This window comes from Larimichthys crocea, chromosome VII, assembly GCF_000972845.2.
Source record: "Larimichthys crocea isolate SSNF chromosome VII, L_crocea_2.0, whole genome shotgun sequence".
In the NCBI taxonomy this organism is placed as follows: Eukaryota; Metazoa; Chordata; class Actinopteri; family Sciaenidae; genus Larimichthys; species Larimichthys crocea.
This window is the reverse complement of record NC_040017.1, coordinates 27,510,712-27,532,930: the sequence shown is the minus strand read 5'-3', so window position 1 is coordinate 27,532,930 and position 22,219 is coordinate 27,510,712. Positions and strand designations below refer to the sequence as shown.

Here is a 22,219-nt window from a genome sequence, read left to right as displayed (position 1 = left end):
CTGGCCCCGGTTCGAATCCCGCATCGGACGGCCATTTACTGCGTGTCATTCCCCCTCTCTCTGCCCCCTGCTTCCTGTCTATCTTCAGCTGTACTATCAATAAAAAAGGCATAAAAAGGCCAAAAAAACAATAAAAAAACAAAATATTACAACCGAATGAGCAGAACACAAACTTTTCTGCTGCTTTGTAACATTTAAAAATGGAATAAATGTGTTGGAGCTTTCTGCGGAGCAGACACTGATGCAAAATCAGTTTTACTATTATAATAATAATATAATAATAATAATAATGTCAACCAGAACTTTGTCCAGCTACCAGCTGATCGCAGGACCTGTCAGGAAGCCCGTCCCTGAGTTTAGCCACTTGTGCTGACTTGCCCACGGGGAAACTTCACGGAGCTGCTGCCTGTAACGAACATATCTGCCACAGGGAGACAAAGAGGCTGCAGGAACCCGACATCTGGACGCAGTTTGGGCTTTTTAAGCGATCTGAGTTTACTGCTCATCAACTTCTTTGCCAGTTACAAGCTTTTTATTTTTACAAGAGCACCAACATCAAAGTCTGGAACATTTGATATAAATAAGAGCTTCATGTACAGATTCATACACTCTAAAGTCAGCATCGCATCTCTCAACTGCTACTGGGATAATGTTCTGAAACATGTCAGCCTAATGTAATGACAACTTGTTCTACAAATGTATTCATATTAATATTTTTTAGAGTCATATTTAATATTTAAATAATAATAATAATAATTTGCAGAACTGCATTTTTCTTCTTTCTCCTCCTGTGAATCATCTCACAACCCCACAGATTTCATCCTGAGACCTCATGGAGGGTCCAGACCCCTGTGATGGGAACCACAGCTTATGAATGCTAGTCCCAGTCCGCACACGTGATTATGTCAGACGCTGAGGCATCTTAAAAGCTGTTCTGTGACTTTGTCCAAATACAAAAGTACAAAAAATGTGAAAGCACATTTTCTTTGCATCTCATATTTGAGCTTTTTGTCATATTTTAGAACATAGTCAATAATAATAATATTAATAAATCATTTTTATTCCCCTTTGTATTGATGCTACTACTACTTTTATGTAGTTTGGTCTATTTTATTGTTTATATTCTAGTCTAATAAAAATACTGGAATATCTGTTTATACGTGTGTGTGTGTGTGTGTGTGTGTGTGTGTGTGTGTGTGTGTGTGTATTTCATCATGCACACCTGTATCATCTAATGATAAATCAATACATAGTCTTGAATAAGTCGCTGTTTCCTTGTAAGATCCAGATTTAGACATTGAGAGTGGAGCACATGTGCCCTGATCTGTTTTTACAGCTGACAATGAACGGATTAAAACTGTTTTTATTTTATTTCCATGGCTAATAAACACAACCCTACTTAAAAGCATCAATACAGTGTGTTCGACTTTTGAAGTACAAACTGACGAGCTGACTCTGAATGCAGCATTAGGCGGGAGCTGTGAAATCCGAGCTTTGGCTTTGCACGTGAAAGCATCTGTTTTTAAAGAAGGGCGGAAGGAGTTCGGAGTCTTACAGGAAGAAGACTCGAAAGTTTGTGGTTATTGTTTGATCTGATGAACGTGTGTCTGCCACCTCATCTGTGTCCGCGCTGGAAAACACCTGAGCACACCTGAGCACTGACCTTTCTGCAGGAGAGCGGCTTCAATGCGGCCATGGCGCTGAAATAAACAGGTGAGTTCAAGTTCATCACGTTTACAAAGAATCACGAGCTGCCGTCCACTTTAATTAATTCATTCATTAATTTAGCGGGAGTTTCTTCTGATGCATGTAAACAACCTGAACCTGCTGAGTTAAGAACAGTTTTTAAAAGTCTGCAAACACAATGCACGGAGTAAAGTAAAGTAAAGTGCATGCATGCTGAAACATACAGTAAATAATAAAGTAATATTCACCAAAACAAATGTTACATGCACCAGCTGCAGACAAACACATGAGCCCATGATGCTGTGGGCAGACATGCGATCACGAGTTGTTTTCATCCTCGGTGTTATAAACATGTTGCACAATTTTTAACCTCCCAAGAAATTCCTCGACACAAACCAGCCTCAGCTGATGATTCACAGCTGCTGGCCATCAGACAAGCAGCTTATTCCCTCTAATGCAACAAGTCTGAGGTCACATTTAGAGGAATATGACTCAGATTATATCTTAACCAGACTGTAAGGAAATATGAATATGTATTTCAGTGCAAACACGCCTGTCTGTATTTGATCAGTTTCTGATTGAGTGTGAAGAGACAGGCTGATTTTAAATGGGAACAAATAAGAAGTGAAAAACATAGGCAGGTGTCATGTCTCCACAAAACTGTGCAGCTCTTTTCATTATAAAAACACACTTTACATATATTTCTGCCTTCTAGTCTTTGATTTTTATCACTAACTCTAACTCAAACAGGTAAATAAGGAAATGTTGTTACTGGGAAACACACTGAGTTATGAAGGTGATCTTTTCACAAATATTAGTTGGTGTCAATCAAAGCCTTCATTGTTTCCAGTAAACTGTGTTTCAGTGGAAAGCAGAATAAATAGGTTGGGGAAGTGAGCAGCCACCAGAGTGGTGAACATCACCTATACTGTACTTTACCCACCTCTTTGGCAACTTACCACACACACACACACACACACACACACTCACACTTCACCTCGTTTTGCATTCAACAAATTAAATTTGTAAAAAGGCCAAAGGAGCTTCAGCCGGTGTGGAGGAACACGCCTGAGTCTAAAGATCAAGAATATGAAACCAGAAGTTAAGGTTATGATGCAAATAAGAAGTTATGACTCAAATCAAGTTATGTCAGCGGTCTCAACCAGATTTTCAAGAAGCCCTCATCATTTCTATTAAAGCAAACGTGCCTCGTAAGCAGTTCTTGAGTATTAAGAAGTTCAGATTGTAAATGGGGGCTGGGCATAAAGATAAATGATGATTCCTGGGAACATGTCAGAATTTTAGAGAAAAGAGAACGAATATACACATCTGAGACGTGAAACCAGAAGTGTGTTTTTCCGTGTGTGTGTGTCTGCAGGACTTTTTCTTTATGTGCTGGAGATAACAGAGGGCTGAGATGGCTATCGCCCATGTGGCTACAGAGTACGTGTTCAGCGACTTTCTGCTGAAGGAGCCGAACCAGGCTCGGTACCGCAGCGTCCGAACGGAGCTGGCTGTGGACAAGATGGTGACCTGTGTGGCCGTCGGCCTGCCCCTCCTCCTCATCTCTCTGGCCTTCGCTCAAGAAGTCTCAGTTGGTAAGTGTGGTTGGTATGGAGCCTCCTCAAAGACCGGATCATGGCTGGTTCAGGTCCAGAATAGGAGGTTATTCCTGACAGATTATAATCCTGTATCTGGGAGCAGTGTTGCATGTTGTTTAGGCATCAGAGAAGATTAATGACGTCCTTTGTGTTTTTATCTTTCAGGTACTCAGATCAGCTGTTTTGCTCCCTCTAACTTCTCCTGGAGGCAGGCAGCCTATGTGGACTCGTACTGCTGGGCAGCCGTGCATACACACACTCTACCTCTGTGGCTGCACAAGGTACACACACACACACACACACATTGGGTTACACTATACAAATGTGTTATTGTTAGTCTTAATTAAATGACTGAAACTTGTCCACACACATTCCATGTGGGAAAATATTTAGTAGCACGCCTTCTGCAGAACAATAAGGCGTGTTTTGACTCCTGCTGCTGGAACAGACGGTGTGTTTTCATGAGTCACTGTGCCGCGCAGTAATAATATACTGTGGGTATAAATGAAACTTTGTACTTTCATTTTTGCTACTTGTGAAAAAAAAACAGCTTTCTTTCAAATCATTGTTTTATATTTACAAGTTTGTGTTCTTAAAAATACCCGTACAGTCACTGCAGCTACAGAAATCTGATGAAAAACATGATTATTAATCTCCAAACACTTAAGTTCAGTCAAGTTGTGGAGGTTCTCCACGTCCTGCTTTAAGTCCAGGCTGGGTCATTGATGAGAATGGGCACACTCACATCTGACACTGTTGTTACTGCTGCGTTTATGTCTTTATGATTCTGTTATTTCATGGTAGTGTGTTGTTTCTGTAGTATACAAGTTACAGGCTGGGCTTCATGTATTAATGAATGAGGGGGGAGATATTTGATATTTACAATAAAGCAAACACAGGTTTGAAAAGTGCATTTACATCTAAAATCCAGTTAGACTGAACAGAACTGTTGAACTGCTGACGAACACGCTGATGGAATAAATCTTAAACCTTAATGTAAATGAAGAGTCCTGGTCGAGACAGGTAGCAGTGCAGACACACAGAGTACAGTACAAGCCAAGTTTCTCCAGGTCTGTCATGTTATTGCGAACATTCTTCTCAAACCCTCGTCATGGCTCTTGTCTCCAGTTCTTTCCCTACATCCTGTTGCTGGTGGCGGTGTTGATGTACACCCCGGCGTTGTTCTGGAGATTTTCTGCGGCGCCCCTCCTGCAGTCGGACCTCAGCTTCATCATGGAGGAGTTGGACCGGTGCTACAACCGCGCTGTCACTCTGGCCAAGCGCATGGCCACGTCAGGACTGTTCTCATCGGAAAGGTACAGCAGGACACACTTTAGTTTGGTGCAACAACATTTAAGTGCTGATTTGAAATGTTCTTCTTCTGTGTTTCCTCTCAGCTCTTTGAACACCGACCCCACCGAGGGCTGCTTCAATTACCCGCTGGTGGAAAAGTTTCTGATGACCAAGCGTTGCTCGCGGACATTGCTGTTTTACTACCTGCTGTGTCGCTGCCTGACTCTCGTCACCCTGCTGTGTGCCTGCGTCTACCTGGGCTACTATCTCCGCCTGGCTTCTATCACGGACGAGTTTGGCTGCTCGCTGCGTGTCGGACTGCTCGTCACCGACCCGAGCGTCCCCGACCAGGTGCAGTGTAAGCTCATCGCTGTAGGAGTCTTCTCTCTGCTGAGGTATTTGTCTGAACAGCACACCGTTTGGTTATGAAACAGACTGAAGTGTGTTTAATGTGCTTCATCAAATATAAGGTGGGAGGGTCAGTGAGTAGAGTGATGTGGACACAATAACATGCACACATGCATGATATGTGAACTCCAAACATCCGCCCTGCGATGAAGTCTGCCTTTGTGAAGTTTTTGAGATTTTCAGATCATCACGTGTCTCTCTCCGTCCTGGTTCCTGTTTCCAGTTCCAGTAATCATGTTGTCATAGTAACACATCCACGTTGTTACAGTAACACATCCATGTTGTCATAGTAACACATCCATGTTATCACTGAAACATGACAAACTGATCGTTTTACTCTTTACTATGTTTCCAGTCTGGTAAACTTGATCCTGTTCATTGCACTGATTCCTGTGGTGATCTATGCCAGCCTCCGTCCCCTCTTCTGCCACGGGTACGCCCACTTTCTGGAAACCTACCAATCACTGCCCACAGTGGGTGTCCTGCCCAGACCTGATGGCCAATGGGACGATCTCTCTCTGTATGTCCTCTTCCTGGACGAGAACATCAGTGAACTGAAGTCCTACAAATACATCAAGGTGTGTTAGTGTGTCTGAATACTGTGTCAGCATACTGTGAAATAGTGTAAACAATAATGTAGCATATAATAATTTGTGTGTTTTCTAATGTCAGGTGTTGGAGTTGTTGAGGAAACGAGGCGAATGCTCCGGGGAAAACTTTGATGCCATGGGTCTGCTGCAGACTCTCTGTCTGGTGAAGATGGACACTGTGGACGGGATTAAACCTACCGGGGCTGCAGCGAAACCGGATCAAGGAAAAACAAACGCAGCCGAGTCTGCCAGCAGCTCCACGGTGACCAAGAACAGCTGCAAGCATCCGAACTCAGCCGCTGATGACAGCAAGATGGAAACTGAGATGAAAGGTGGGTTCAGTGACGGGTTAAAAATCCCATTGTTAGATACCCATAAACACATACTTAATAATCTCTGAGAATGAGAAGCAAATTTGAAGTTTGTTTTTCTTTTATAAAATTAAATTTTATCCAACGTTATGTTCTTATTATGCATCCTCATGCACTCACTGCAGTGACTGTTGAAGAGGTTGTTACCATCTTCAGTTAAAGCTGGTTGAACTGTGGATAGAGATGTACATCTTGTTGTTTGAAGGAAGTGTGGAGGAAAGGATGAGCAATGAGAGGAAACAAAGAGGTAGAAGTGAAGGAAAGGGTGTAGGCCAACAAAATGTGAGGCTGACAATTACCTTGAGCCAGCAAAACCTGTTTCCTGAGTGAGCATACCATTTCCTAGAACAGAAACAGAAAGTCAAACTTTTCTGATTCTGTATGATTATGATATCATCAGTGTATAATCACCTTAAATAAGAATAAAGATGTTTTTGTTACCTTATAATGAGACGTTACAGACAACGTGGGTCCTCTTATATGGACAACAAACACCTAAAATTAAACCTGCACCAAATAGCATGAAAATTGTTTTTTTGTTTTTTTCAGAGCTTGATCCCTTGCTGTCGGGAAACTGTGATGTAACAGGAAGCAGACAGAGTGAAGGAGGAACTCTCCGGCAGAGAGCGATGTGATTGGCTGCTGAATTGGCGATGGAGACCTGGACAGAGGTGTTACTGTGAGGAAATAAGTTCACCACTGTCCCATGATGCAGCCACAGCTCATGATAAAAGCTGTAGCACAGTCACTGTTCATCAAAGTTTCATCTCATCTTCAAGACTTTCTTCAATGTGAGATTCAAAAATCAGATTTTTAGTATTTTTTTTTTTTCTTTTCTTGGAACTGGAATTAAACTGAAATGAAGCGTTGGTTCATCTAAGACGAGACGTAGAGTAAAACTCATGTTGGTTCCAGCTCTCAGGAATCATTACGTCATTATTACATCACTACAGGACTGAAAGGCAGAAAGTTACACCTGTTCTGCCCTACGAGTTATGGGATATGATGACATCAGACTGACAGTGTCAGGATGTGGTACATGTGTACATGTTTATACAGTTATCAGAGGTGTGTGTGATTGTCTATTTAAAGTGCAGTACAGTGAGTATGCAGTAAATACTGTTACAGTACAAGAGGTCGCCTACTGCCTGAACCAGCAGGAGATTTACGGTGTGACCTCGAAAGTTAACTGATCTTTATTTGTTCACCTCTCGTTTAGAAAGTGTCTTTATACTGACACCACGTGACAATTTCAGCTTTAAATTCAAACTTTGCAGTTGACAAAAGGAGAGGCGATGTGTTTGTTTGCACTGTCATTGTGGGAGAATGTAATTTTCATGAGATTGTCTATCACATTTCAAGACGTTGTCATGTCTGTAAAGGTGAATACCACTCAGTGAGGAGTTTATTCTTGCTGTTAAACTCTTTGATTTATTTTAGAAGCGTGTTCTCAGTTTTTTCACATGAATTCCTGATTAGATTGGTCATTCATGTGGACTGGATAGTTCTCATATGTAGGTCTGGTCATTTACATGTCAAGCTACAGCTGCCATCGATCTGTTTCTCAACAAAAACGGTACAAGGTGTTCATTGTTTAATAAATTCAGAATTTCTCCAGAATTTCCAGGGAACCGACAAATCAGAGGTGATAACTCAAAAAAGTGTTCCAGATGTTTGGATGAATTAAACTCTGAGCTGTTTGTGAATCTCAGGGATGAAAACATCTCACTACATCACGTGACAGCGTGTCAGTGTTTACGTGTGGCCTCTTCCACTGCCTGTATATATGTACTGCACTAAGTGGAACATTGTAACGTGTTGTCATGATGTTACCGTGGCAACATCATGTTTTATGAACTCTTCTTTGTTCATATGGTGGCTAAATGTTATTGAGTCACTTTATTGATGTAAAGTCTGAAAGAAGCTGAAGCTTGTTGTGATGTGGGGAAACTTTTTCAACTTGTGAACTGACATTTTAATGTTTTAGATCTGATGATGATTATTACACTTTGTCTAAAAATAAATGGAACAGACTTTAATGTTGAGTTGGATGATGTCTAATTATTGTTGTACCATATGAGTGATGATGATTAATGTAAGGTTTGGTATGTATTTACAATGCACTGGTCTCAACATAATGAACCTAATTTATGAAGATAATCACAGTCAATAATCTAATCTCACATATCAGGTAAAAACAGATTAACCTGAAGATTTGTGTTGAAGTCAAAGAATCTTTGTTTTAATAAAATGAAGCAGCCTTCGGTTCCTGATGGTTTCAGGATCTTTGTCCAGTAATTAACCTGTGACGTCACACAGTCCTGAAACTACCTGATTGACTAAATAGAGGCAGTGCCGAGCTCATTTGCATATCAGGAGTTCTGTGCATCAGGTCGACGGATTACCGAGTTATTGGAAATGATCTTTTTATCTTGTTTTTGACATCAGGACGTCTTAATGTGAGTTTATTTACAAGTTAACATCTCTTTCGTCATGTCACGCGGAGTGTTTTTGGCCTCAGGTGTTACTGACACACAGGTTAGTAACACCTGAGGAACACCTGACCGTGTGGACAAACCGACGACGTTTATAACCGAGTGATCACGATGTGTTTTTGTCTCAGCTGCATTTGGATTCATTAAGTGTTAATAGGCCTGAAGGGCCTAAAGTTTTTTTAATGCGGGTTTGTAGTCCCAGAGCTCCTGATGGAGGGTTTGTAGTCCCAGAGCTCCTGATGGAGGGTTTGTAGTCCCAGAGAACCAGTTCCACTTGAACTTGTTCAGGAAAACTTTAAAGTCAAACTAATATCCCGTGCACGGACAAACTCTACATGGTAACTTTAATTAACTTTATTTAGTTAACGAGCCTCGACACGTGCAGCTGCTGCACGGGGCTGCTGCCATCTGATCCATCCAGCAGAGGGCGCTGCAGCTCCGCGTGTCACCATGGAAACAGGAAGGAGATTTAAAAAGAGTCTATTCGGTTGTCAAGGCGACGTTGTTGTGATTACACATAACAGTGACGTAGGTAGAGTAGTTTTTTAATTGAAGCAGTTTAGTTAATTTAACGAATCAAAGCGGATTAAAAACTGTTTCTCTTCTTTGGGGGGCAGCGGCATCGGGCGCATGCGCAGTGTGTTACTCAGTCTCCAACTTTAAACGTTTTACAAAGATCGTCGAATAAAGAGATTCCTGCTCAGTCTGCTCAGGTGAGGCGGACAGGTGTGACTGTTTGTGGCTGCAGGTGACGTTGTTCACCGTGCTGTGGTTCGGTGACGTGTTTTCTCGTTGAGTCTATTCGGCGTAAGATTCGCAGTGCATGCCGGGAAAGCGCCGTGTGTAAAGTGTAATTGTTGAATGAAGGTTTGTGCAGATTTACAACAAACACGAGCAAACATCCCTGTGACTGCTGGAGCACAGTCACTGCTGCTGGGTCTCGGTGTTTGTTGAATGTTACAACCGTCACCGAGGCGTCGTCCCCCCGCAGAGACCCCTCTGCCTCCGAGCGGGACAACTCATACTTACCTGGCAGGGGAGACACCATGATCAAGAAGGTGGTTCACCCAGGGCGAGGCTCAGCCATTGCACTCCGGCGGAGCTGACCCCTGCGAATTCCCCAAATGTGGGAATCTCGACTGCATAATTTCTGGTAGTGGGGGACTGCGTTCGCGCTCTCCCCTGATAAACGTGTCCAATAAAAACTCTCAGTCAGTCTGACAGCTGCAGCTCTGCAGGAAGAGTTTCTGTTTGAAACTCTTCAGACTTCATATGATATAATACTGTTCTGTTTTATTCAAAGTGGATTCATGTCGCGTCATGTGTGTGAACAACAGTTTGATAATAACAAATCAAATACATGAGGGGGGGGGCTGCTGTCACCTGATCGATCCAGCAGAGGGCGCTGTAGCTCCGCGTGTCACCATGGAAACAGGAAGGAGATTTAAAAAGAGCCGTTATTCGGTTGCCAAGGCGACGTTATTGTGATTACACATAACAGTGACGTAGGTAGAGTAGTTTTTTAATTGAAGCAGTTTAGTTAATTTAACGAATCAAAGCGGATTAAAAACTGTTTCTCTTGTGACAGGGAGCCGTTTGTGGTGAACGAGCCGGTTCAAAGAGCCGGCTCCAGTACAGGAGCCGTTGAGTGACAAGAAGCAGCATTTGGACGATGTTAGAACATGTAATATTTGCTTGTGAATGCTTCAGTACAAAGGATGTGTTGAATATATACACGATATGTGTACACATGTAAATCACAAGTTAGCGCTAAATCTGTCTGAATTCTGAAAGGTTTCAGTGGTAACATGAAGAGCCGTTTGGGTGAGCTGAGTCAAATGATCCGACTCCTTTAAAAAGAACCGAACTTCCCATCACTAGTTTGTGGCGCATGCGCAGTTCATGACTCGGTCTAACGCGGACTTTAAACTTGTTGCAAAGATCGTCGATGAAGAGATTCCTGCTCAGGTGAGGCGGACAGGTGTGACTGTTGCTCACATCGTTTACCGTGCTGTGATTTGATGACGTGTTCTTATGACTCACGGTGTAAGTCTACAACCGTCACCGAGGGGTCGTCCCCCCGCAGAGACCCCTCTGCCTCCGAGCTGTACAACTCATACTTACCTGGCAGGGGAGACACCATGATCAAGAAGGTGGTTCACCCAGGGCGAGGCTCAGCCATTGCACTCCGGCGGAGCTGACCTCTGCGAATTCCCCAAATGTGGGAATCTCGACTGCATAATTTCTGGTAGTGGGGGACTGCGTTCGCGCTCTCCCCTGATAAACATGTCCAATATAAACTCACAGTAAGTCTGAAAGCTGCAGCGCTGCAGGAAGAGTTTCTGTTTAAAACTCTTCAGACTTCATCTGCTGATATAAAACTGTTCTGTTTTATTCAAAGTGGATTCATGTCGCGTCATGTGTGTGAACAACAGTTTGATAATAACAAATCAAATACATGAGGGGGGGCTGCTGTCATCTGATCCATCCAGCAGAGGGCGCTGCAGCTCCGCGTGTCACCATGGAAACAGGAAGGAGATTTAAAAAGCCGTTATTCGGTTGCCAAGGCGACGTTGTTGTGTATTACACATCAGTGAGTAGGTAGAGTAGTTTTTTAATTGAAGCAGTTTAGTAATTTAACGAATCAGCGGATTAAAAACTGTTCTCTTCGTCTCGGTGACAGAGCCGGTCACTGTTTACTGTTCACGTTAACGGCGGTGACTCAGCTGTTTACACGGTAACGTCTTTAAACGGAACCGGGCTCCTCCCACCTCGAGCTCCTATTGGATAAGAGACAGCACGTGACCCGAGAGCGTCAGGGAGAATTAGAAATGAGAAGAGAAAAACTTTATTAATCCCGCAGGGATTGTTACAAACATTTCCTAGAACAACGATCATTATTTACAGTCACTGTTTCTAATCATCATTGTCTTGATCAGTTTCCTCAGACTTGAACCGTCAGTGAGACTGGCAGCGCGAACAGTGAGCTCCTCTCTCCGCCTCTGTCGGCATCGCTTCTCGGCCTTTTGGCTAGTCAAGTGTAGTATCTGTTCTTATCAGTTTAATATCTGATACGTCTCCTACCCGGGGACCATATATTAAATTATTTTTGGAACAGGGAGATGGAATAGGGGCTTGCTCCGTCCACTCCACCGCGACCTGGTATTGCAGTACCTCCAGGAACGTGCACCCCCCTGTACATGTCTAATGATAACAAGCAGAGCCTGTTTCAGAGAGTAGTCTCTGTATGAACAGGCTCCATGTGGTCACTTGTGTTGAACTGATGGTCAGAGTTCAAAGAGAAAACGTGTTGATTGCAAAAGAGTGAATCTTCATTATTTATTTTTTAGTCTCCCTGGTTGTTTTGTGTTGGTATGATCTTTGCTGTCTTGTTCACATTAGCAGAGTTCTCATACTGTTCAGGTTAGTCATAGTGTCTGAGTCACATGTGGCTCCCAAACCCATGAATCTTATTTGTGTGTTGATTGTGGCTCGTGCTGAGCGCTGGGTTAAGCGTGTGTTGTGTGTTGTGTGTTTGTGTGTTTCCCTTTAACTGCAGGAGGAAGAAGACGTTGAGGATCAGCTGTGATCGTTTGTGGACATCGAGACAGGTGAGAGCAGCTTGGTTTCACCACACACTGCAGCTCCATTTCTCATAGTTTTAACCTGTGGAGGTTTATTATGTTAAACAGGTCTGACACACACACACACACACACACACACACACACACACACACACACACAGAGTTTCTTCTTGTTTTGGTAGCATGAGTCTGTGCAGTACAGAAATAGCTCAGAGTCAGCTCCTATGAATAACAGCAGAACTGGCAGCAGACGTTCGTCTCAGATGATCTGTGAGTTTTTAAACCGTTGAAGGTTTCATGAGACGAATATTTGAAGTTTACTACAGTGTGAGGAGACGTGGAGCCGGTTGTCCACTAACGCTGAAGTGTCTTTGGTCAGTGAGAGGCTGTGACAGTATTTAATGACGTGGTTGTGTCGCAGATCATGAGCTCTCCAGAGATCGCCTCGCTCTCCTGGGGCCACATGAAGGTGAAGGGATGCTCCTCCAGCTACAAAGACTGTAAGGTCTGGCCCGGAGGCAGCCGGGCCTGGGACTGGAGAGAGACCGGCACCGATGTGAGTGCACACTGAATCATATGAACACACACCTGTCGTGAGATGCCAACAGCGCTCACGCATCTTTTTCCTGTCCAGCATCGTCCAGGAGTTCAACCTGCTGACCTGGAGGAGGTGCTGAGGAAAGGAATCGACCTGCTGGTCATCGGCAGAGGCATGAGCGAGGCTCTGCAGGTGGAACTCAGTCCAAGATTTAAAGAGAAATGTCATCATGGTCAATTCATACTGATTCACTTAGAGAACTCTGTGGACGTCCTAATAAAGGGTGAACTATGTCATCTCTGGTCTCAGGTTCCCGCCTCCACTCTGGACTTTGTGAAGCAGAAAGGTGTGGACGTCAGAGTCCTGCAGACAGAGAAGGCCGTGGCGGAGTACAACAAGCTGGCTGGTCAGGGCGCCAAGGTGGGCGGTGTCTTCCACTCCACCTGTTGATCATCTCACCATTGCCTCTCTGAGATGATGCACAGAACACGAGGCGCAGCCTGTAGTGCATCGCTGCCTCTGTTTGCCAAATGTAGAGCCGGCTCCTCGAGCTCTCAGCATGAGCACAGACGCCTTAATGCTTCAGATAAAGACCAGAGTTCGTTTACTGACGAGCTCAGAGATCATTTAAATCTATAAATGAGGCCTGAGTGTGACTCAGCTGTTTTTAGGATGAAGATCTGCTTGTAACTGATCAAACTGAAGACACAGTTTTCTTATGATCATGTGTTGGTAATGAATGTACGGATGTTTTTCAGGAGTTTGCTTGTTTGCTACAAAATAAAACTAGAACATGAATCATCAACGTCACGAGTTTCTTTAGATTTGTACATACAAAAATATTCCCGTACACGTGACACATCGAGTCAACAAAGCTTCCTGTAACTATAAAAGTGAAGCTAAAGCATCTTTTCTGCACAGCTGACTGTAAATGTGAAACACGACGACGAGCGAGCAGCTGCGTCAGTCCTGAAACACTGACAGTCTTTCTGTCGCTGTGAGCTCCGTCAGCGTCTCGTAGGTTTGGGCATGATGAAGACTTTCACGGGTTTGCTGAATGGAATGGTGCCCTCTACGGCGGCTTCCGGCGGCGGAAGGCTGTCGATGCTGTCGCTCCATCCCAGCTTGGAAGGCGAGGAGGAGGAACTGTAGGCCAGCAGGAGGCGCACTTCAATCTGAGACGGCTCTGAAGGAGAAAGACGGAGAGGGTTGAAGTCTGTACACCTCTGAGATGAAAACATCAGGAGTGTGTGTGTGTGTGTGTTATACTGACCTGTCCACGCGGTGTGTGAGAGGTAAACCTGTGTGATGAGTCTGTGTCTGGCTGGTCCAGGCTTTCTGAAGTCTCCAGGTTTAGGATGGATCACATGACTCTGACCGTCTGGATACAGAACCTGACACACAGAAGGTGTTGATGTTCAGAGTGAGCGAGCAGACAGACAGAACTCATCTGGTAATATCAGAAACATTACGTCAGACTGACCTGAACCTTCACCGTGTTCTGCGGGTCTTGGACGTGCTCCAGTGTTGCATCAATGTCTAGCGCCACCACCAGGCCAGACGTGAACCTCAGCGGGTTGTCAGACTCCCCCGTTGGCTCGATGATGGTGGCTGTCGCTCGATGAATCTGATGAAAACAAAGAAAGTGTTTGAAAGACGTGTTAACATATCTTTGTGTCAGCACGCCGTGTTTCCTCATCACACCTGCTCAGGCTGAAGTCGGAGCTGCAGCAGGCCGCTCTGTCTCAGCGTCGTCTGCAGGATCTTCACCAGCTCCACAGGTTTACAGGACGACAGCCAGGGCATCAGCTCCAGGAGTTTATCCACAAAACTGTCCTGAAGGTGGGGCAGCTCTGTCAGAAACAGCCTGAGGGTCACAGACAACATGGGATGAAGACAGCGAGAGGAGAGTGTGTGTGGACACACAATATAAAGACACACACACACACACACACACACACACACACCTGTGAAAAGACTCGATGTCCTGCAGAAACTTCTCACAGCTGCTGATGAGCGGCTCCAACCTGGAGACAAATGACCAACTATGAAACATCTGCATACAGATGGAATCTTACATGTGTATGATCAGTGTGTGTGTGTGTGTGTGTGTGTGTCCTCACCCCTGCCTGGTGCGAGCAGTCAGGATGAGCTGCAGAGCTTTGGCCTGCAGGCGGACGTGATGGATGGTGGCCACCTGCCTGTTGTCCAAACCGCTGTACAGAAACTCCAGCTTGTACGTTTCCTCTAAGATCTGCAAACAAACACACACACACACACACACAAACATTTAATCAGACAGAACTATGTGTGAATGATCTCACGGGTACCAACATGAGTGTGTGTGCTGACCTGCTGAGCTGCCGCCGTGGCCGTGACGTTTTGTTTGAAGCAGAGAGGGACAGCCATGTTCCACAGCTTCTCCTGCAGAGCCTGAGCAAACATCGAGCGTCTTAGACTGATGATGATGTTACCTTTACACCACACACACACCCACACACACACCCCCACACACACACTAAAGCAAATAACACACAGGCCTCCCAGAGAAAGATCAGTCACTCCTACCTTCATGAGCAGCAGCTGGCAGCGCAGGTATGTCGCACAGAAATCTGCAGCTCCAGCGAGCTCCGTCTGCAGCTCACCAAGCCGGCGCAGGTCCCTGCAGACAGACAGACACAGACAGACAGAAAGGACACCGTGACATTAACATACATCGACCAATGAGATGCTGAACTTCACCAGTTACATTCAGATAAACAGGTCATAAAACAACTTTCAAACTTTGTCCGAGCACCGATGATTTTTAAAAATCCATCCTGTGACGCATGATGACTTAGCTCCAGTTAAAATATTAAGTGTGTGTGTGTGTGTGTGTGTGCGTGCGTGCGTGCGTGCGTGCGTGCGTTTGGACACATTACGTGACCAAAAATCAGTGAGTTCAGGGATTTAATCCACGCCCACCTCCACAGACAAACATTTAGAGTGAGTCAGTGATGACTTGTGAAATTTCTGCCTAGGTCAGCTTTAAGGTGTCTTATTGTGGAGTGGAAAGGCCTGACGCCAACAACAGCTCAGCCACAAAGTAGATCACACCGAGTCCCAGAACCAGGTCAAAGAGCGCTGAAGCCCTCAGCACAAACAATCACACCGTTTGTTGCATCACTCCGTAAACTGCCGCTCGACCGCAGCGCTAACAGTGTGTGGGGCGCTTTCCGTGGCAGAGCCGCTGCACGCAGCCTCACAAAATACCAAGAGTCAGCTCAAGTGGTGTGTGTGTGTGTGTGTGTGTGTACCGTATGGTGAAGTCCAGCAGGTCCTGGGCTCCGGGTGCTTCCAGGTTCTGGATGGTGCTGATCCTGTTCAGACTCTGCTGAAGGAAGAGCTGTGCTGATTCCACAGAGCCCAAACCACAACGCGAGTCCACCAAGTCCAGACCGTTACCGGGCAACTAAGAGACAGGAGGATGGTTAACGGGACAGACAGAGAGTTTATCATGGACTGTAAAAGGACGTGTGTCTGTGGTCTGATAAAATACTGAAGGACTGCAGCTTTGGCCTGTTACTGAACTCTTCTAAGATCTCAGAGACGTTTTAAGGAACCTGGTTTTAAGGAACCTGTTTCCAGTTTCAGCCACAAAAAGTCTCAACTGAGGAGTTTAAAAAGACAGAAGAACTAAAAATGACTGTCTGATCAAACTTCTACATGTGGCTACAGCATGTGTACACACTGTAAGCAACAACAGCCTTTTTTCTCTAAATGTTTGAGCAGTTACAAGCTGAAATGATTAATTATTCTTCACTAGCCCAGTCGACTGTTGATCTTATTCTGAAGACTGCGTCATTTCATTTCTCACTCTGAGCGGTGGCACGAGGTGCGACAGGCTGTCCCTCAGGTAGGCGTAGTGTCTGAAGGTGTGGTCGGAGAACAGCGCCGGCATGGTGGGACACGACTTGGCAGCGTTGAACACCAACACGAGCACTGCGATGTCTGAGATCAGCAACCAGAGTCAAGAGAGAAGAACAGTTCATGGTTCGAACAAGTCAAACAGCCGTGTGTCCGTCTGCCTCTGAGGGATCAGGTGATGTGGAGACTGTGTGAAGGATACAGGCCGGGTCGTCCATGTCAGGCTCTGGTGTGTCGAAGTACGGGTGTGTGCTGAGCAGTTCAGGAACCAGAGGCAACACCAGCGTCGGGTGACGGGAGCCCAAGAACTTCAGACACCTGAGAGGAGAGAAGAACACAAACACATCATCAGATCGACGAAGGACAAAACAAAACACGACGTCTTCACCAGACAAAGTCTTACTTCCAGACAGAGTTGCGGTCGGTGGGATACTTGTTGAGGTTCTTCAGCAGCTCCAGCAGAGCGAGCTGGATACACTCTTTGGTGGAGACGTTGGTGAAACAGATTAACTCATGGAGAGCTTCTCTGATGTCACGAGACGAGTCCTGGAGGTCGACAAAGACTTCATCAATGTGATAACAAGTAACCAACGTGTGTGTGTGTGTGTGTGTGTGTGTGTACCTCCAGCACAGCCAGCACGGTGTCCAGCTGGTCCTCTCTGAGTGTGATGTGTGTAGAGATTTCTCTCAGCACGTGGATGGACTGCAGCCTCACTTCCTCGATCTCGTCGTTGAACATGTCGACCAGGAAGTCCAGACACTTCTCGGCGAAGCTGGCAGACGAGCGGGCGAGCTGACACAACGCCTCCACCGCCGCGATGCGGACCTCTGAAAGAATATGAAAGAATAACATCGGCTGTGTCTGAACATCACATGTGTGCTTTGCTCTGTTTACAAAGACAGTGTTTGACGTACCAAACATCTCGTCCTCCAGGCCGTGGACGAAGGCGCCGCAGGCCCCCGAGGCGATCAGGTTCACAGTGTTTGTGTCCAGTTTCTCTTTGGGGGCGTCGTCGGCCCACTTCCTGCCTGAGGAAAACTCTCCAGAGGTGAAGAGTTCTTTAGCCCGTTCATGAGCCGTACGCTTCCTCTGCACACAGAGAAAAAGGACGAGCAGAAGGTAAACGTCTTGTTGTGCTCGCAGAGTTCATATCTGTAAAAACAGATACCTGCAGTCACTCACCCTGAGATCGGACATCAGCTTCTTATCCAAAGTTTGCTCCAGGAAGTGAGGACTGACCTGCAGCATGGAGCCCTGACACACGAGAAAAGATTTCACTCTTTAAAGTTCAGTGTGTGTGTGTGTGTGTGTGTGTGTGTGTGTGTGTGTGTGTGTGTGCGTGCGTAGATGTGTGTCGTCCTGTTCCCTCACCAGTGTTTTGGCGGCCTGCACTCGGACCATCCAGGAGCCATCGCTGACCATGTGACTGATCTTCCCAAATGCGTCATCGACCAGTCGGATCTCCTCATTGGACGACGGGATGGGCACGATGCTGATTGGACAGACAGGACGGTGAATGTCGAGTTAGGCATCGACTTTTAGTGTTCAGCTGACCAAATCAAAATGTCAACATGACAAATGTAACTCATGTTGTGACCGAACACTTCTAACACGAGCGGTTTGAACTTCCCTCCTTCCCGCTGTGAACAGTGAAGTCACTCTGAACATCTCGGCTCTTCTCACCTCTCTGGGTACAGCTGGCTGAGCACCCAAACCATCTGAACTGCTGCAGAGCGGACCTGCTCATAATCATCTGACAGCAGCCTGCAGGCCTGCAAACACACACACACACACACATATTTGATTTACTGATTTGGTTTTGGGTCTGTTGTTGTATCATTACTGTGTTTTCTTAAGGAAACAATAAAAAGCAGGTCAGCTGTGTTACCTGGTCATAAATGATCTCGTGGATCTTCATTCCTCTCTCGTGCAGCTGCAGCTGGAAAACAAACGTTAGCACGCAGAATGAGATGAGTGACACAGAAACAATCACTGGGACGAGGCTGGATTTTAGTGTCGGCGGTGTCCTACCATGGATTTGATGGCTCCGGTGCGGACTCTGGGGTCCTGGTCTCCAAAGTAGTCGCTGATGATACTCTGGACGTCCCTCACGCCTCCTGGAGAAACATGTGACGTGACATGACGCAACAGAACCATGAGAACAAATCAAAGCACAACAGTGACACGAAGATGTGAGTTTTCAAGACGTGACTTCAAATCTTTGAGTTCTGACTGTAACGGCAGATATTTTTAAAGATGTACCCGTCCCGGTACATTTAAAAGCATCGAGGATGCTTGATTGAAAACAAACTAATACAAACCCAATGATGTGGCCAGTCCTTCGCTGTCTTTGGTCAGAGGAGAGTCCACCGTGCCGAGACATCCGAGGAGCTGCAGACATTTGTTCCTCACCATGAAATACGTGTCAGACAGATGCTGAGAAGAGGAAGGAGACAAAACACACGAGAGGTCTGATGCTTTGTGCAGGAGGTCCTGTTCAGTCCGTAAAGACTGACTGATGAGCCATGTGTTTGAACTGTGTGTGTGTGTGTGTGCGTGTGTGTCACCTTGCAGGCCACCTCGATGAGCCTCTGTCTGACTGCAGGACTCTCAGGCAGCTGTGTACCGATGACCAGCAGAGTGTCCAGCAGCTGAGCGAGGACCTGGTGGGACTCTGTGGACAGAGAGTGACACGCTGAGTGTGTGATCAGGTGAGTGGAAAGAATCAAAGGTGGAGACGCGTCAGCGTGTCTTACTCTCATTGCTGAGTGTGTTGATGGCGTCGTCCACGATGCAGTCGGGGCTGAAGCCCTGAGTTTTGGACAGCAGACCCAGCAGAGAGGCGATCTTCAGCCTCACAGAGTTGTCTGTCTCCTGGTGGAGGACAACATCAAAGATGTTCATGAATCCCTCTGTAGATCATAGATTATTCCCACATATCCCCGCTCGCAGCTCTTTACCTTGTAGTAATGCTCCAGCAGGATCCTGACCACTCCCTCCACGCTCTCCGTCTCTACAGGCTTGCGTGCGAACTGCAGCAGGTACTGCAGAGCGTCGGTGGAGTTGGTGGCCTTGCAGAGGTCGATGTGCAGAGCCGCAGACTTGCTGGGCTTGGACAGACGCAACTTCTTGGCCGGAGCCTCTTCATGAGGAATCTGTGGACAGAAAACAGTCTTTAGGTTCTCACGTACAGATCAGTCGAGCCTGCTGCTATTATTTTTATTATCATCATTCCTGTTCTGGACTTTTCTCTCCTGAGGTTACACGAGGTCCCGTGTGGGCCTTGAGGTCCCGTGTGGGCCTTGAGGTCCCGTGTGGGCCTTGAGGTCCTCAGCAGTATTAGTTGTTTGGCTTTGGTTGGGAACAGTAGGTGCCAGTCTATCTCAACACTGTGGTGTCCAGGGTCACAGAGACCTGTTGCTGCCTTCATAGACATAATAGATAGCTTGTTGTTGACGGTCCAATCTGCGTAAACAGACATCTGTGTCTCCAGACTAGAATATGCTGACAATAACACCTCCATGGGTAAAGACATTCTCTGTGACTAATTCTGGGCGTGTAGTATTTGTGCTGTTATCTTGGGGTTTAAAGTCGATCCACCAGGATGAGTTGGGCAGAATGTGAGACCGACTCAGGCACTTCTGATGAACTTTGAGAGTGTCTCTAATTCTCCTTGGCCAAGCGTCAATAAATAATACAGCATAAGACATCAGAGGCTCCTGAACACTTTCTGAACTCCTGACCTTTGACCTTTGACTTCAGCAAGCTCTCCACAACAGTAACTCTCATATCTCCATTAAAGTTTAGAGTTAGTTATTGTTTTGTTGCTGCTGTACATCTGTGTCGCTCAATTTATCCATATTTATTTATTCATTCATTCATTCATTTATCAGACTGTCCTTCATCGTGTTTACTTATTTCATATTCTTTGACCTCCTCACAGCATCTGCAGCAGTGATTGATTGATTGATTGATTGAAGTGTTTATTTTGAATATGCAAACAAAAATTAAAAATAAGGCAAAACATTTAAACATAGAAATACATATTTGAAAGAAACATTTAAACATAGAAATACATATTTGAAAGAAGAAGAACTTATAAACTCTTTAAATAATGAGTAATACAATAACAAGCTTCATGCAGCTTGTTTAGATAAACCTGATTCTTATAGATAAATATAATATATCCCTGACTTTGTATTACAAAACAAAACCCAAAAATAGGTAAACACCAATATAAAATGATTAAACCACCATCACTGAGTGTATATATATTATAAATATAATAATGAAATGAATTCTTTGTTTCTACGTGTTCTGGGCAGTAAAAGTTAAATAAAAATGCCTTTATTTTTAATCTTGCTGACTGTATACAGTCAGTAAATGCACAGTGTCCGTCCCTGGGTGTAATCACAGGTGTGCCTTCAACAGGTGAGGACACGGTGCAGTAGAACTCAGGTGTGATGAGGTGTTTGTGTGTCAGGTGTTCAGGATGTATTCATATTAATAACAGGTGTGTGCTAACAGTTACAGTAACGTCGTTACCTGCACTTCACGTTACTTTGTTCACATTAACAGCAGCCAGCGGACAAACTCACACCTGCCGGTAAACGGTCCATTTATTCGGTACAAAGACGCCGAGCCGGGCCGAGCCGAGCCGGGCCGGGCCCGTTAGCCGCTTTAGCATTAGCATGAGCTAACGTGCTAAGGTATCTACGGGTCGCTCTCGCGGACATTTCTCATGTTTCGTGTTTCTGTTTTTCCACCTCACCTGAACGACTCTGGAGAACTCCTCGTAGACTCTCTTCTTCAGGTGAGCTGCCATGTCCAGGTGAAGACGAAGTCAGCTGACGAGCTAAGCGCTCAACACAAGACTGTCCTTTAACGCTACCCGTAGCTACGGCACCAAAAGAAAAACGCGTTTTGTAAATTATAAGACAAAAAGTCTTTGAATTGACTTTTTCTGTGACATTTAACTAAAGATGACTAAATCATAATAACTGTGATCTGTGATCCTCATATGTAATTATAATAATAGTTCAGTCAAAGATATATATTTTAAATTGTTTTAATTAAATTGTTATTAAGACGGCGACCAACAACTTATTTATTATTCATTAGTCTGAGTGTTTAGTTTATCAAATGTCATAAAATAGTGAAACATGTTTATTCAGTTATTCCTCACGTTGGAGAGGCGCCAAAAAATGAATCAGTAATGAAAGTAGTGTTTCTGTTCCAGTTATTATATATTATACTTAATTTGGTTGATTTTATAACGCAGTGTTAAAACACAGTGGATTAAAGTTAAATGTACAAATATAACACAAATAAATACACATACCAAGAAACTTTTTGTGACTGATTTATTTCATTTAGTTCATGTAACACAGCCATGTTTATTAATAAAGTTCACAAATCCTTTTTCAAATTAATAAGTAAGATCATGATAACACAACACAGGGAAGAAAAGTGGTTAAAAGGCAGCAGGTCAGTTATGTCCAGTGTAGCTGGAGCTTCTGTGTGTGGAGGCTTGTAAATATTAAGGTCAGCTGTTCTGTCTGTTCCTCCTACAGTAATAACTGCTGCTGTGAAGTATAGATGATCATTTTAGTTGAGACTTGGAATAATTTGATATTCAGATGTGAAATGCCAAAAATATAAATAAAAAAAAAAAACAGTTAAAATAGTCACACATGAGGAACAAACTTTAGGCACGTTGCCAAGAATGATCTGTTTGTGCACAAAT

At 44.8% G+C, this 22,219-nt stretch overlaps 3 protein-coding genes and 3 non-coding genes across 8 annotated transcripts; 5 read left to right on the top strand and 1 right to left on the bottom strand.

The window, feature by feature from the left end:
- The first annotated feature begins 1,521 nt into the window (after positions 1-1,521).
- On the top strand, positions 1,522-8,001 carry LOC113746050 (pannexin-1-like). 2 transcript variants are annotated; one of them, XM_027280305.1, is made up of 8 exons: positions 1,525-1,713; positions 3,065-3,284; positions 3,453-3,568; positions 4,416-4,603; positions 4,685-4,975; positions 5,344-5,566; positions 5,661-5,910; positions 6,499-8,001. In XM_027280305.1, exons 2-8 carry the CDS (start codon positions 3,104-3,106, stop codon positions 6,582-6,584), a joined length of 1,335 nt encoding a protein of 444 aa, XP_027136106.1. In that variant the 5' UTR covers positions 1,525-1,713; positions 3,065-3,103; the 3' UTR covers positions 6,585-8,001. The 2 variants fall into 2 exon arrangements, with proteins under 2 accessions (XP_027136105.1, XP_027136106.1); XM_027280304.1 differs by having other exon boundaries at positions 1,522-1,713; positions 4,416-4,975.
- A 1,464-nt stretch (positions 8,002-9,465) lies between these two features.
- On the top strand, positions 9,466-9,629 carry LOC113746206 (U1 spliceosomal RNA). The gene has a single exon (XR_003462678.1). It is a non-coding gene; the product is annotated as a U1 spliceosomal RNA (small nuclear RNA).
- Positions 9,630-10,321: 692 nt separating this feature from the next.
- On the top strand, positions 10,322-13,371 carry aamdc (adipogenesis associated, Mth938 domain containing). Of its 2 annotated transcripts, XM_027280302.1 has the most exons (5): positions 10,322-10,412; positions 12,004-12,054; positions 12,448-12,584; positions 12,663-12,758; positions 12,876-13,371. In XM_027280302.1, exons 3-5 carry the CDS (start codon positions 12,453-12,455, stop codon positions 13,014-13,016), a joined length of 369 nt encoding a protein of 122 aa, XP_027136103.1. In that variant the 5' UTR covers positions 10,322-10,412; positions 12,004-12,054; positions 12,448-12,452; the 3' UTR covers positions 13,017-13,371. The 2 variants fall into 2 exon arrangements, with proteins under 2 accessions (XP_027136103.1, XP_027136104.1); XM_027280303.1 differs by lacking the exons at positions 10,322-10,412; positions 12,004-12,054 and adding an exon at positions 12,190-12,298 and having other exon boundaries at positions 12,450-12,584.
- On the top strand, positions 10,561-10,724 carry LOC113746208 (U1 spliceosomal RNA). Its single transcript, XR_003462680.1, has one exon. It is a non-coding gene; the product is annotated as a U1 spliceosomal RNA (small nuclear RNA).
- On the top strand, positions 11,455-11,640 carry LOC113746194 (U2 spliceosomal RNA). The gene has a single exon (XR_003462665.1). It is a non-coding gene; the product is annotated as a U2 spliceosomal RNA (small nuclear RNA).
- Positions 13,368-21,379, bottom strand: ints4 (integrator complex subunit 4). The gene is made up of 24 exons (XM_027280291.1): positions 21,245-21,379; positions 19,434-19,628; positions 19,230-19,347; positions 19,041-19,147; positions 18,795-18,909; positions 18,505-18,590; positions 18,362-18,412; positions 18,157-18,245; positions 17,845-17,965; positions 17,656-17,727; positions 17,388-17,562; positions 17,095-17,300; positions 16,876-17,018; positions 16,675-16,790; positions 16,423-16,556; positions 15,863-16,017; positions 15,135-15,228; positions 14,919-14,999; positions 14,690-14,820; positions 14,534-14,593; positions 14,271-14,433; positions 14,050-14,193; positions 13,840-13,960; positions 13,368-13,752 (listed from the first exon to the last, which is right to left on the bottom strand). Exons 1-24 carry the CDS (start codon positions 21,296-21,298, stop codon positions 13,574-13,576), a joined length of 2,910 nt encoding a protein of 969 aa, XP_027136092.1. The 5' UTR covers positions 21,299-21,379; the 3' UTR covers positions 13,368-13,573.
- Positions 21,380-22,219: the final 840 nt, after the last annotated feature.

Bases quoted from the DNA above. Each gene is read 5' to 3' on its own strand.
- ints4 (XM_027280291.1), bottom strand. From the start codon at position 21,298: ATGGCAGCTCACCTGAAGAAGAGAGTCTACGAGGAGTTCTCCAGAGTC. The intron at 17,563-17,655 runs GTGAGTGACTGC...CTCTGTGTGCAG, and splicing joins AGCTGATGTCCGATCTCAGG to AGGAAGCGTACGGCTCATGA. The intron at 17,019-17,094 runs GTACACACACAC...GTCGACCTCCAG, and splicing joins CCGTGCTGGCTGTGCTGGAG to GACTCGTCTCGTGACATCAG.
- aamdc (XM_027280302.1), top strand. From the start codon at position 12,453: ATGAGCTCTCCAGAGATCGCCTCGCTCTCCTGGGGCCACATGAAGGTG. The intron at 12,585-12,662 runs GTGAGTGCACAC...TTTCCTGTCCAG, and splicing joins GGAGAGAGACCGGCACCGAT to CATCGTCCAGGAGTTCAACC. The intron at 12,759-12,875 runs GTGGAACTCAGT...CTCTGGTCTCAG, and splicing joins GCATGAGCGAGGCTCTGCAG to GTTCCCGCCTCCACTCTGGA.
- LOC113746050 (XM_027280304.1), top strand. From the start codon at position 3,104: ATGGCTATCGCCCATGTGGCTACAGAGTACGTGTTCAGCGACTTTCTG. The intron at 4,976-5,343 runs GTATTTGTCTGA...CTATGTTTCCAG, and splicing joins GGAGTCTTCTCTCTGCTGAG to TCTGGTAAACTTGATCCTGT. The intron at 5,567-5,660 runs GTGTGTTAGTGT...TTCTAATGTCAG, and splicing joins AGTCCTACAAATACATCAAG to GTGTTGGAGTTGTTGAGGAA.